The sequence below is a fragment of the Gopherus evgoodei genome, chromosome 8 (assembly GCF_007399415.2).
Source record: "Gopherus evgoodei ecotype Sinaloan lineage chromosome 8, rGopEvg1_v1.p, whole genome shotgun sequence".
NCBI classification, from domain to species: Eukaryota; Metazoa; Chordata; order Testudines; family Testudinidae; genus Gopherus; species Gopherus evgoodei.
This window is the reverse complement of record NC_044329.1, coordinates 38,285,321-38,298,381: the sequence shown is the minus strand read 5'-3', so window position 1 is coordinate 38,298,381 and position 13,061 is coordinate 38,285,321. Positions and strand designations below refer to the sequence as shown.

The window sequence follows — 13,061 nt, the reverse complement described above, 5'->3', positions numbered from 1 at the left end:
AAAATATTACTGGGAAACATCTATAAGCTAGTGGAACACTGTTAAGGAGTTGAAAAATATAAAGAGAATTCCCAGATAAAATAAAGTTTAAAAATGCATTGCTATATTCTCTGTTAATACAAACTGAAATCACTACAAACATTACCTATTCAAAGCCACTCAGCAAGAAGGAATAATTCCATACCCAGGACTTTCGCTACATACACACCATATTTATGGGGAAAATACAAGTAGTTTAGTATTAAAAATACCATACAGAACTTCAAAATCCACATCCAGACACGACTAGCATATTTAGAAAAATTGTGTTCAGTTACACAGAAGTTACAAGTGTTCTGGAGGTGCAACAACATTTCACTAACCGTTCCATAGACATTGGACGCCATCACTTGCTGTTTCTCCTTCTCCCCGTTCTCTGCAGAGTTAGGAAAGTTAGGGCTGAAAACCATGAGGTCATTCTTGGCGGTGCCTTGCCCTACACACAAGTTCCGGCTCTGGCGCTGGGAATAGGACCAACTCCCCACCTCGCTCGCGCACACCACGGTGGCTTTCCCAGGCCCGCACATCACTTCCGGACCCGGGTGGCATCTCAGCCCAACCTACACGACAATCACCAGCACAAACACCCCGGACATCGAGCAAATGGCGATCATTAAAGACACGTTCATGTCAACCAAGGGCCCTTCGCTCCCGCCCCTTGGCCTCGAGTCCCATTTCACAGCCTGGGGACTCTCCACCAGGGACAGGATGACAGTGGCTGTGGCGGACAGTGCCGGCTCCCCATGGTCCTTCACCAGGATCACGAGTCTCTGGCTGGGCCCGTCCGCCTCCTCCAAGGCCCGCGTCGTGCTGATCTCCCCGCTGTACACACCCACCCGGAAAGGCCCCGCAGCCCCGGGCTCCTGCACTTCGTAGCGAAGCCACGCGTTGTAGCCGGAATCCGCATCCACCGCTCGGATCTTGCCCACCACGTGCCCTGCGCTGGCCGACAGCGGAACCAGCTCGGGCCCTGGCGAGCCGCGGACCGAGCCAGCCGGGGACACTGCGGGCGCGTTGTCATTTCCATCCAGGACAAAGAGCTGCACAGTCACGTTCCCGCACAGCGACGGCAACCTGGCGTCCCTCGCGCTCACCTGGAACTGCAGCACTTGCAGCTCCTCGTAGTCCAAGGGCTGCAGGGCATAGATGTGCCCGCTCTCCGAGTGCACCGAGATGTAGCTGGACAGGGGCTGCTCTCCCACACTTCGCTCCACCACCGAGTAGCTCACAAAGGCGTTTTCCCGCAGGTCCGGGTCCGAGGCCGACACGGTCAAGAGATGGGCCCCGGGTGGGTTGTTTTCCTTCACAAATACCGTGTAAACGGGCTGAGGGAAAGCGGGAGCGTTATCGTTCACATCCGAGATCGCCACCAAAATGCTGCTGCTGGCCGAGAGAGACGGGGCCCCTTCGTCTCTAGCTGTCACCACGATCTTATATTCAGACACTCGCTCCCGATCCACGGCCTCCGCCAGCACCAGCGAGTGATAATTTTTAAAGGTGGAGACGAGCCGAAAGGGCAGGTTCGGGGGGATGGAGCAGGTGACTTTCCCGTTGTCTCCCGAGTCCCGATCAGAGACGCTAATAAGAGCTACCACTGTCCCCGGGGAAGCGTGCTCCGGCACCGGCAGGGAAAGGGAAGTCACAGCCAGCTCCGGGGCGTTATCGTTAACGTCCAAAATGTCTATCAAAACTTTGCAGTGTCCTGACAAAGGAAGGTTACCTTTATCGTCAGCCTGAATTTGGAGATCATATACTTTATTTTTTTCGAAATCTAATTGTCCTTTAATTCGGATCTCACCCGTATTCGATTCTATTGTGAAGACATCTCTTCCACTTAGAGGAACAAAACTACTGAAGGAGTATGAAATATCCTTATTAATTCCGTCATCCAAATCTGTGGCGTCGAGTTTAGTGACTAATGTCCCATCAGCTGCATTTTCGAACAATCGGGTCTTATAAACGGACTGATTAAATACAGGCGCGTTATCATTCACATCCAGCACCGTGATCACTAGCTGAACTGTGCCGGTGAGCTCCGGTTTGCCCCCATCGGTAGCAGTAAGTAAGAAATAATGAACAGGCGTATCCTCTCTGTCGAGGGATTTCTTTAATACAAGGACTAAACCATCACTGTGTTCGTCGTTCTTTTGCAAATCTAAAGTGAAATATTCATTTGGACTCAGTTTATAGGTTAGCAGAGAGTTTGTGCCAACATCTGCGTCAGACGCGCCCTCTAGAGGGAAATGCGAACCTGGAAGCGTTAGTGATTCTGCTATACTCAGGTTTTGTTCGTTTACCGAAAAAACAGGAGCATTGTCGTTTATATCCTGTATCTCCACTTCCACGTGAAATATCCTCAGGGGTTTGTCCACTATCACCTCCAGGTCAATGGCGCACAGGGGGCTCTGGCCGCACAGCTCTTCCCTGTCTAGTCGCGAATTCACAAACAAAACGCCGCTCTGCAAATTTACCTCAAAATAGTCTCTCCTGCCGCTGGAGACCATCCGGAACATCCGAGACACCAGCTCCACCACCTCCAGCCCCAGGTCCTGGGCCAGGCGGCCGACAAAGGTGCCGTGTTTGGATTCCTCCGGCACGGAATAACGGACCTGGCCGCTGCCCACCTCCCAGGCCGTGTGCAACAGAACCAGCCGCAGCAGCTGCCTGGTTACCAGGGAGTCTCGCCGGAAAACAGCCATCGCGGACTACTTAGAAATCAGCGTTTTCACTGAGCGAACGCGCAGAATCCAGGCAATGAGGAGGATGCGTTGCAGGTTTGAAAACAGTTTAATTAAATTCAGTTGTTACATCCGGGAGTCTGCCTGATGCGCTGAAAGGCTGGATTTTCAGAGCTTCTGAAGGAGGAGTTGTGTGTTTTCTCCTGTTTAAGTGTCTTTTTAGCCGACAGCGACACCTTGTGTTTCAGACCTTTCCGTAGTTTATAACTTCCAAGTAAGTCTTCTTTAATCCAGAGAGTTCAAGCATACGGTTTTCTCATCTTCTCTTCCTCCCCCATTCCCTCCGCCCGCCAAGTTATCACGGAAGAGATCCCTTCGAACTTTATTTTGTTCCGTGCTCATGATAGGAAATAATATTTGGCAACAGACAGAAATATTATAATCTTGCCTCTATAGCTGAACCACCAAAAGAAGTCTGGGGTTCCTTACATTTAGAAAGGTGTTTTAATCGTTTCCCTTTCAGATCTTTAAAGATTTCATCATTTGATCTTGCACTACCTTCTAATGCACTTCCACTGACACACACGCATCTACATCTTAATATATCTATATCTTATATTTATCTTATAAGAGATACGTAGCTACCGTTATCTCCGACTCGGACAGACCACAAAATATTGAAAGAACATGGAGGTTTGAAAGGAAAGCGTTCAAATCTCAGGAAACACCAAATTCTTCTCCCTTGTGAATATTCACGTAGATTCTGCCATTATTATTTTATTACAACGTTAGTTGATTGGTTGGTTGGGCTGGCTTCTTTAATTACGTCATTCAAGGTGAAATTCTGTGTATAGAAGCATAGTTTTATTTTGAAGGCTTAAATTACTTAAATTGTGCATTGCCCTTGAGCTGGTTTTCCACAAGTGCCTAAATGTTTATTTACATCAGTGCAGAGGAAACGTGGCACTCAGTAAATATGGGAGCTGTTTAATATTTATTTTTATTCTTATTGTTTTGCCAGTTACTCTCTGCCTTACCTGCAGATTATTATTCTACACAAAGTGAAGGCGATTTTTTTCTGGACTTCTTCCTCATTCACTTTACAACCTTTTTAAACTGCAGAAGAAACCAATCGAAGTATTTAATTAAAGACCGCATTTTAATGCATATGCATAGATGAGCACAGTTATCGATGTGTTAGAAACCTGAATGTTGGCATTTCCCGATTTCTGAGTGCTTTCTTTTGCAATCTTAGTGTTCTTCAACATTGTTTTAATGGAATTTCCTACATTTTTCAAAAATAAAATTGACAAAAACAAATAACTTCCATTCTGTTTTTAGGCAGAAATGAAATGCCTTGGCCTGTACAATATGTGCACTCTCTAAAACTAGGGCTTATCTGGAGTCCTGTATCACACAATACATAGATTAGAACGTACATAATGAGGTATGGCTATAGCCTCATTACTACATAGCTTCAGATTTCACGTGGGACTATGCAGGGCTCCTTTACAGCCCTATCTTTATCGGCCACACTTTCGCAGACCACATTACATAGACACTTAATATTAAATGTTAAATTCTTCTTAACTTTCTTACACATGCACGTCGGGAGCCAGTAGAACATAAGTGATACCGGATACTAAAACAGAAAGTATCAGTTACATGCACACATTTACACAATGCGAACGGAACATCAGGAGATCATTAGAAAGAAAACAGCAACCAGTGCATACGGTCAAAGTATGTTTCCCAATCCTTTTTAAAGTCAGCAAATCTCAAACCCACTTCAACAGATCACTGAAAACCACATATGCCCCCCTACTTTAAAGTTTTTACAAACCACTTATTTAGGCACTAGAGCTGTTTTCAGAAATGTTACATATTTAAGGAAAATAACAGATTTTACTCTGTTTTTATGTAAAAACAATCCGTTGTAACTATCTTTTGCTCTCTACTTTGACTAAACCTGCAATTTAAACTAAAAAGGTAAAAGTTAGAGCAGGTTATAAGCAACTGGAAAAGGCCATTGAGAACGCAAATGTTTAGGCAACTTAACTACAGTGTTTGTAAATACTTTGCTGTATATATATATAATAATAATTATAGGCAATATCAGTAAAATAGTAGAAGACTAGTTTTGGTCTTGGGCTATGTTACTAGAACCAAAGGCTAAGGCGATACTATAAACTTATTTTATATGACAGCATTTTTTAAAATTGATATTATTTGAGACAGTGACTATTTCTTTCCCTTTTGCATTTTTGTATGCACTATAATCTACTGCACCCATGTGCGATTTGTTTTGCTTTACATTTGTCTATTAGAAGCTTGGGATGTACAAAGAAGGCGGGAACAGACCTATTTAATGCTCAAATAAGTCAGCACATTAGAATGGCTTCTCCCATGTTGAAGGTATTGGCACCAACTTTCATCCACTCTTGGTGACAGGAAAGACAGGTCAGCTGGTCAACTCCTCTTCCTAGCAGGAGACACCCGAGGAGATTGATAACTCCTCCTTTTACATTGTTTTATTTTTGAATGCAGTTTTTTTGTACATAATTCTAAATCTGTAAATTTAACTTCCACGATAGATTACACTACAGTACTTGTATTAGATGAGTTGAAAAATACTATTTAAAATATTTATTTTGATTTTTTTTACAGTGCAAGTACTTGTAATAAAAAAAATAAAGTGAGCCCTGTACACTTTGTATTCTGTGTTTTAATTGAAATCAATATATTTGAAAATGGAAGACGTTTGTACAGCTGTCTGTCTCCTCCTGGCGGATAGTTAGGGTATATATAGTCACTATGTCAGTACATTTTTTTTTTTTGTTATTTCAGTCACATGCCAATAAAGTTATCAGAAATACAGGATTATCTTCCAATGTATATCATGCTTACTAACGGCACAAATTAAATCAGTCATATTGTGTATCGAAAAACTGTTCGAAGTCACAGCTAGCTAGCTACACACCACCCAAAAAATGTTCCCTGCATACAAAGGGAAAAAATAACAGGATAAATATATTAAGATGTTCTCTTCACTATTTTTATTTATTTTCTAATGTAGTATCTTTTCCACTTTGTAATTCTGTTAAATTTACTAGGCAAAACGAGATGCATTCTGTAACTATTTCCTCCTAAAACAACTCTTAGTTCTCTAAGCACAGGATCTCTCACTCTTAGTAGTTACTTGTTGACTTTCTGTAGAAATGAAGGTATAAAAATAAGTTACTGTAATTCTTTTTTAAAGGTTGTAAAACTGCATTATTTTCCATGTTCCAGAATCCATTGCTATTGAAAAAGAAACCGAAATGGAATCTGAAAACCAAAAGCTGGAAATGACTCATAGAAAGGAAGTTAAATAACCATTGTTCATTTTTAAATAAAATCCAAAAGAAGCAGTTCATCATAATGAATGGTATTTTGTAAGATTCTCGAAGACACACACTCATTCAGTTATTTACTTGTGTATTATTAGGAAATGGAGAATTTCCAAGTAATAAAATCAATGTAAAAGCTAAAAACACACTGGTAAACAAAAATTGATCTATTATAAAATCTAAATTGATCTATTATAAAATAATAAATAACATAAAATAGGGCTGTCAAGAGATTTTAAAAATTAATTGCGATTAATTGCACTGTTAAACAATAATAGAATACCATTTATTTAAATATTTTTGAGTATTTTCTACATTTTCAAATATATTGATTTCAATTAAAACACAGATTACAAAGTGTACAGGGCTCACTTTATTTTTTTTATTACAAGTACTTGCACTGTAAAAAAAAACCAAAAGAAATATTTTAAATAGTATTTTTCAATTAATCTAATACAAGTACTGTAGTGTAATCTCTTTATGGTGAAAGTTAAATTTATAGATTTAGAATTATATACAAAAAAACTGCATTCAAAAATAAAACAATGTAAAATTTTAGAGCCTGCTAGTTCACTCAGTCCTACTTCTTGTTCAGCCAGTCACTCAGACAAACAGGTTTGTTTACATTTTCAGGAACTAATGCTACTCTCTTCTTTTTTACAATGTCACCTGAAAGTGAGAACAGTCATTCACATGGCACTGTTATAGCCAGAATCGCAAGATATTTACATGCCAGATGCACTAAAGATTCATATGTCTCAGCCTTCAACTACCATTTCAGAAGACATGTGTCCATGCTGATAATGGGTTCTGCTTGATAACAACCCAAAGCAGTGCAGACCAACGCATGTTAATTTTCATCATCTGAGTCACATGCCACCAGCAGAAGGTAGATTTTCTTTTATGGTGGTGCAGACTCTGTAGTTTCCACATCAGAGTGTTGCTTTTTTAAGACTTTTGAAAGCATGATCCACACCTCATCCCTCTCAGATTTTGGAAGGCACTTCAGATTCTTAAATCTTGGGTCGAGTGCTGTGACTATCTTGAGAAATCTCACATTGGTATGTTTTTTGAGTTTTGTCAAATCTGCAGTGAAAGTGTTCTTAAAATGAACTATATGTGCTGGGTCATCATCCAAGATTGCTATACCATTAAATATATGGCAGAATGCAGGCAAATCAGAAGAGGGGACATACAATTCTCTCCCAAGGAGTTCAGTCACAAATTTAATTAATGCATTATTTTTAATGGGCGTCATCAGCATGAAAGCATGTCCTCTGGAATGGTGGCTGAAGCATAAAGGGGCATACAAATGTTTAGCACATCTGGCATGTAAATATCTTGCAATGCCAGCTACAAACCTGCCATGCAAATGCCTGTTCTCACTTTCGGGTGACATTATAAATAAGAAGAGGGAAGCATTGTTTCCTGTAAATGTAAACAACCCCGTTTTGTCTTAACAATTGGCTGAACAAGAAGTAGGACTGTGTGGACTTGTAGGCTCTGAAGTTTTACATTGTTTTGTTTTTCAGTGCAGTTATGAAACAAAAAAATCGACATTTGTAAGTTGCACTTTCACAACAAAGATTGCACTTCAGTACTTGTATGAGGTGAATTGAAAAATACTATTTGTTTTGGTTATCATTTTTACAGTGCAAACATTTGTAATAAAAATAATATACACTTTGATTTAAATTACAACACAGAATATAATATATATGAAAATGTAGAAAAACATCCAAAATATTTAATAAATTTCAATTGGTATTCTGTTGTTTAACAGTGTGATTAATTTTTTTGAGTTAATCGCATGAGTTAACTGCAATTAATCAATAGCCCTAAAATAAAATCCTATACCTTTTTGATAAGAGGTACACCCAGGTATTTCTCACTAAGATGTATCTACTGGTTTATCCTGAAAGCCATAAAGAATACTTTAGAAACAGAAAATTTTAAAATATGGGTATATCATTACATTCATTTGGATGCTTCCCTAGATTCTCTGGAATCTTGAAAGAGATTTCATACTAGAGTGCTTTAGGTTGATGATCTAAAAAAGACCAGCATAAAAAGTCAAAAAAAATTGGTAAACACTTCTGAACTGCATTTAAAAGAGAACAAATAACATGTAATAAGCGGGAGAGAAAATGATAAAGGAAAATTGGAATCACCAAATTTCAGAGGAGATCCAAGGAAAGGAAAAATGATTTTCTAGGCAAGAAGCAAGACTGGCAGCCATGAATTCTACACTGTGTTTCTGTATCCTTGGACACCTCACTTCACTGCTCTGGGTCTCAGTTTTCCCACAGAAGTAAGGGGATAATTGCATATAAGTTGTGGTGGCATGGTTAGGAGTAATTCAGAGCCAGCACCCAGACTGTTCACCAGTCATCTCCCACTTCAACCCAATTTTGAAGCTTTAAGATTCAATTATAATAGGTTTTCAGTGGGAATAAAGCGGGAATAAAGCCGGAATAAAGCGTTACATTTTAACTCATCCTAATGCTTTAAGATGTTTTGGCTTCTTCAGATGGAACGTATTAAACCATTCCAAAGTATTGTTCTTCACGGTGTCCTCATCATCAATGGAAACTATCAGTCAAGAAGTATATAAAGAGCCATGTCTAATAACAAAAATTATAAGGAAGTAATTCTTGGAGGAATACTCTCCAGGCAAAGAAAACGGATGCTACCACCAGATCATGGCTATTTATTTCTTCTTCATAAAAAAAATAGTGTTTCTCATGGAATTAACAGCGCAGATGGTGCTACTAAAAAAAGGGCAAACGATAGCCAATACAATTGCAAATTTACATGCATAATATTATATCCTTTGGCTTTAATCCATTCTAACTGACATGTTTCGAATTTCATTCGAATGCTACTAAAAAAGCCACTTATGTTTAAAAAACAGTATCCGAAGTACACACCCAAAAGCAACACACGGAAAGTTGGATCGCTAAAAAGATTCATAATTCGTCATTCAAACACACATTTTACAAAAATATAAATTCATTGGAGAATCACTACTAACTACTTTAAAATAATCCTCAGTGAGACACTGGAAACAATGTATTGTGGCGAGAAATATTATTTAACCAACCGTGCCGCACAGATTGGGTGTCTCCTTTGCCCCGTTCTCTGTACAGTAACGGAAGTTGGGGCTGAAAACCATGAGATCATTCTTGGCGGTGCCTTCCCCTACACACAAGTTCCGGCTCTCGCGCTGGGAATAGGACCAACTCCCCAACTCGCTCGAGGACACCACCGTGGCTTTCCCAGGCTCGCACATCACTTCCGGACCCGGGTGGCATCTCAGGCCAACGTACACGACAATCACCAGCACAAACAGCCCGGACACAGAGCAAATGGCGATCATTAAAGACACGTTCATGTCAACCAAGGGCCCTTCGCTCCCGCCCCTTGGCCTCGAGTCCCATTTCACAGCCTGGGGACTCTCCACCAGGGACAGGATGACAGTGGCTGTCGCGGACAGCGACGGCTCCCCATGGTCCTTCACCAGGATCACGAGTCTCTGGCTGGGCCCGTCCGTCTCTTCCAAGGCCCGTGTCGTGCTGATCTCCCCGCTGTACACACCCACCCGGAAAGGCCCCGCAGCCCCGGGCTCCTGCACTTCGTAGCGGAGCCACGCGTTGTAGCCGGAATCCGCATCCACCGCTCGGATCTTGCCCACCACGTGCCCTGCGCCGGCCGACAGCGGAACCAGCTCGGGCCCTGGCGAGCCGCGGACCGAGCCAGCCAGGGACACTGCAGGCGCGTTGTCATTTGCATCCAGGACAAACAGCTGCACAGTCACGTTCCCGCACAGCGACGGCAACCCGGCGTCCCTCGCGCTCACCTGGAACTGCAGCACTTGCAGCTCTTCGTAGTCCAAGGGCTGCAGGGCATAGATGTGCCCGCTCTCCGAGTGCACCGAGATGTAGCTGGACAGGGGCTGCTCTCCCACACTTCGCTCCACCACCGAGTAGCTCACAAAGGCGTTTTCCCGCAGGTCCGGGTCCGAGGCCGACACGGTCAAGAGATGGGCCCCGGGCGGGTTGTTTTCCTTCACAAACACCGTGTAAACGGGCTGAGGGAAAGCGGGAGCGTTATCGTTCACATCCGAGATCGCCACCAAAATGCTGCTGCTGGCCAAGAGAGACGGGGCCCCTTCGTCTCTGGCTGTCACCACGATCTTATATTCAGACACTCGCTCCCGATCCACGGCCTCCGCCAGCACCAGCGAGTGATAATTCTTAAAGGTGGAGACAAGCCCAAAGGGCAGGTTCGGGGGGATGGAGCAGGTGACTTTGCCGTTGTCTCCCGAGTCCCGGTCAGAGACGCTAATAAGAGCCACCACTGTCCCCGGAGGAGCATCCTCCGGCACCGGCAGGGAAAGGGAAGTCACAGCCAGCTCCGGGGCGTTATCATTCACGTCCAAAACGTCTATCAAAACTTTGCAGTGTCCCACTAACGGTGGATTCCCCTTATCCTTTGCCTCAACTTGAATTTCAAACAGATTAATATCTTCAAAATCTATATTTCCTTTAACGCTGATTTCTCCACTATTTTGTTCTATGCTGAAAACTTTTCTTATTTTTGGAGGAACATGGTTGGTAAACGAATAGGAAATATTCTTATTAATTCCTTCATCCATGTCAGTGGCGTTGAGTTTTATGACTAAAGTCCCATTAGCTGCATTTTCCAATAATCTGATTTGATAAACAGATTGATTAAATACAGGGGCATTGTCATTGGCATCCAGCACAGTGATCACCAGATGAACTGTGCCGGTGAGCTCCGGTTTGCCCCCATCAATAGCGGTGAGTAATAAATGATGCGCAGGGATTTTCTCCCTATCAAGAGGCTTCTTTAACACAAGCATTAAAGATTTGCTTTTCTCCTTCGTTTTCTCTTCTACAATGAAATGTTCGCTTGAGCTGATCTTGTAGGTCAGCAGCGAGTTTGTACCAATATCTGCGTCAGACGCGCCCTCTAGCGGGAAATGCGAACCTGGAAGCGTTAGCGATTCTGCTATACTCAGGTTTTGTTCGTTTACCGAAAAAACAGGAGCATTGTCGTTTATATCCTGTATCTCCACTTCCACGTGAAATATCCTCAGGGGTTTGTCCACTATCACCTCCAGGTCAATGGCGCACAGGGGGCTCTGGCCGCACAGCTCTTCCCTGTCTAGTCGCGAATTCACAAACAAAACGCCGTTCTGCAAATTTACCTCAAAATAGTCTCTCCTGCCGCTGGAGACCATCCGGAACATCCGAGACACCAGCTCCACCACCTCCAGCCCCAGGTCCTGGGCCAGGCGGCCCACAAAGGTGCCGTGTTTGGATTCCTCCGGCACGGAATAACGGACCTGGCCGCTGCCCACCTCCCAGGCCGTGTGCAACAGAACCAGCCGCAGCAGCTGCCTGGTTACCAGGGAGTCTCGCCGGAAAACAGCCATCGCGGACACGGGGTGCGGGTTTATAAACCAGTTTTTTAACTGAGCGAACTGCAGAGTCCACTTAATGAGGAGGATGACGTACCTTTGAAAACAGGTTATTTAATCCAATCCTCTCACATCCGGGAGAGCCCTCCTGACACGTTGACAGGCAGGGTTTTCAAGTCTTCTGAGGGAGGAGCTGTATATTTCTTTCCTGTTGAAAAGTCTCTTTAGACATCAGCGACACCTTGTGACAGAATGTGTAAATACAACAGCGAAGATTTTTCCCCATATATTGTCCTTTCTACTTAATCAGGACTTTCATCTTTCACTACTCTGCTAACAAAATTTCTTTACGGAATTTTTACTTATTTTACATCAGTGCATTAGGCAGTAAAATATATTTTCATCGTTTTGGGAACGACTGACAACTGATTGTATAATGTGTAATTTTTTATAATATTCATATAATCATATTTACATTTTCTTACCTCCCAGTCAGACATATAAGTAAATCAACTGTTAAACTTAATTTTGAAGCCACAATTTAAAATAAATATTTTTTCTCCCAATTTCACTCCAACAGCTCCTCTACTAGTTCCATAATCTCACATATTTATCATGGGGAAAATATTTATTAGTAAATGGTGATGTCAGAAATTCACTCCATCTTTAACCAGCATCATAGTTCTGTGAGATATTAACTATGAAATTTGACTTAATATTTACAAGATAGATACCAGGACAACACTGTCCATTCCTCACTGATTAAAACTATAAAAAGGTTAAGTTTTCCCACCTTTTTCAATAGTTTTGTGAAACCTGTGAGAATTTATATGTGTGTTTTGGACTTGCTTGCTTGCTTTCTAATTTCAACAAAATTAATGAATAAAATCTGCACAAACTGAAACTAATGTCCAAATCAAAATTCACTACTCCCAATCTAAGACATGGTCCGCACTACAAAGTTAGGTCAATGCAAGGCAGCTTACATCTATCTATTTGTGCATGCAACTACACATAAGTTGGTCTCCCACCACTGTAAACACCTTGTTACACTGACATAGTAACACCACCTCCCTTGTAGCACAGAGCCATGAATGATGTACTTAAGTCAATGCAGTGCATGTGTAGACACTATGTTACTTATGTTGATCCTAACAGTCCTCCAGCAGCTGTCCCACAATTCCAGACACTGAACGCTTTGATCACCATTGTGAACTTCACTGCCTGTGGTCATGGAGACCGAAATCTCTCCCCTGCCCTTTAAAGCCCTGAAAATTTTTTGAAATTCTGTTTCCTGACTGTCCAGCTTGGTGAGCACACCTACAAGCTCTCTACTGCTGAGTGCAACTGCCCAGCTGACCATACCGGCAACATGCACCAGATGCACTCCTGCCTGGAGTAGACAGGAGATATTGGATCACCTGGAAAATGGGGAGAAAAGGCTGTGCAGTCACACTCTGAACCAGCCATAGAAACATTAACATCTATGAGCAGCTTGATCAGGGGATG

At 42.4% G+C, this 13,061-nt stretch overlaps 3 protein-coding genes across 6 annotated transcripts in view; all 3 read right to left on the bottom strand.

The window, feature by feature from the left end:
- The window catches only part of LOC115656093 (protocadherin alpha-3-like), a 54,540-nt gene extending 51,721 nt beyond the window's left edge, over positions 1-2,819 (bottom strand). The window contains 1 exon segment of the mRNA XM_030572387.1: positions 363-2,819. Coding sequence (XP_030428247.1) covers positions 363-2,738 — 2,376 coding nt within the window. The 5' untranslated portion in view covers positions 2,739-2,819.
- The window catches only part of LOC115656387 (protocadherin alpha-C2-like), a 302,084-nt gene that overhangs the window by 183,492 nt on the left and 105,531 nt on the right, over positions 1-13,061 (bottom strand). The window lies entirely within an intron of this gene.
- LOC115656091 (protocadherin alpha-6-like) lies at positions 9,197-11,669 on the bottom strand. Its single transcript, XM_030572384.1, is given in 2 exon segments — positions 9,197-9,328; positions 9,330-11,669. Coding segments are annotated over 2 exon segments (2,370 nt in total). The 5' UTR covers positions 11,568-11,669.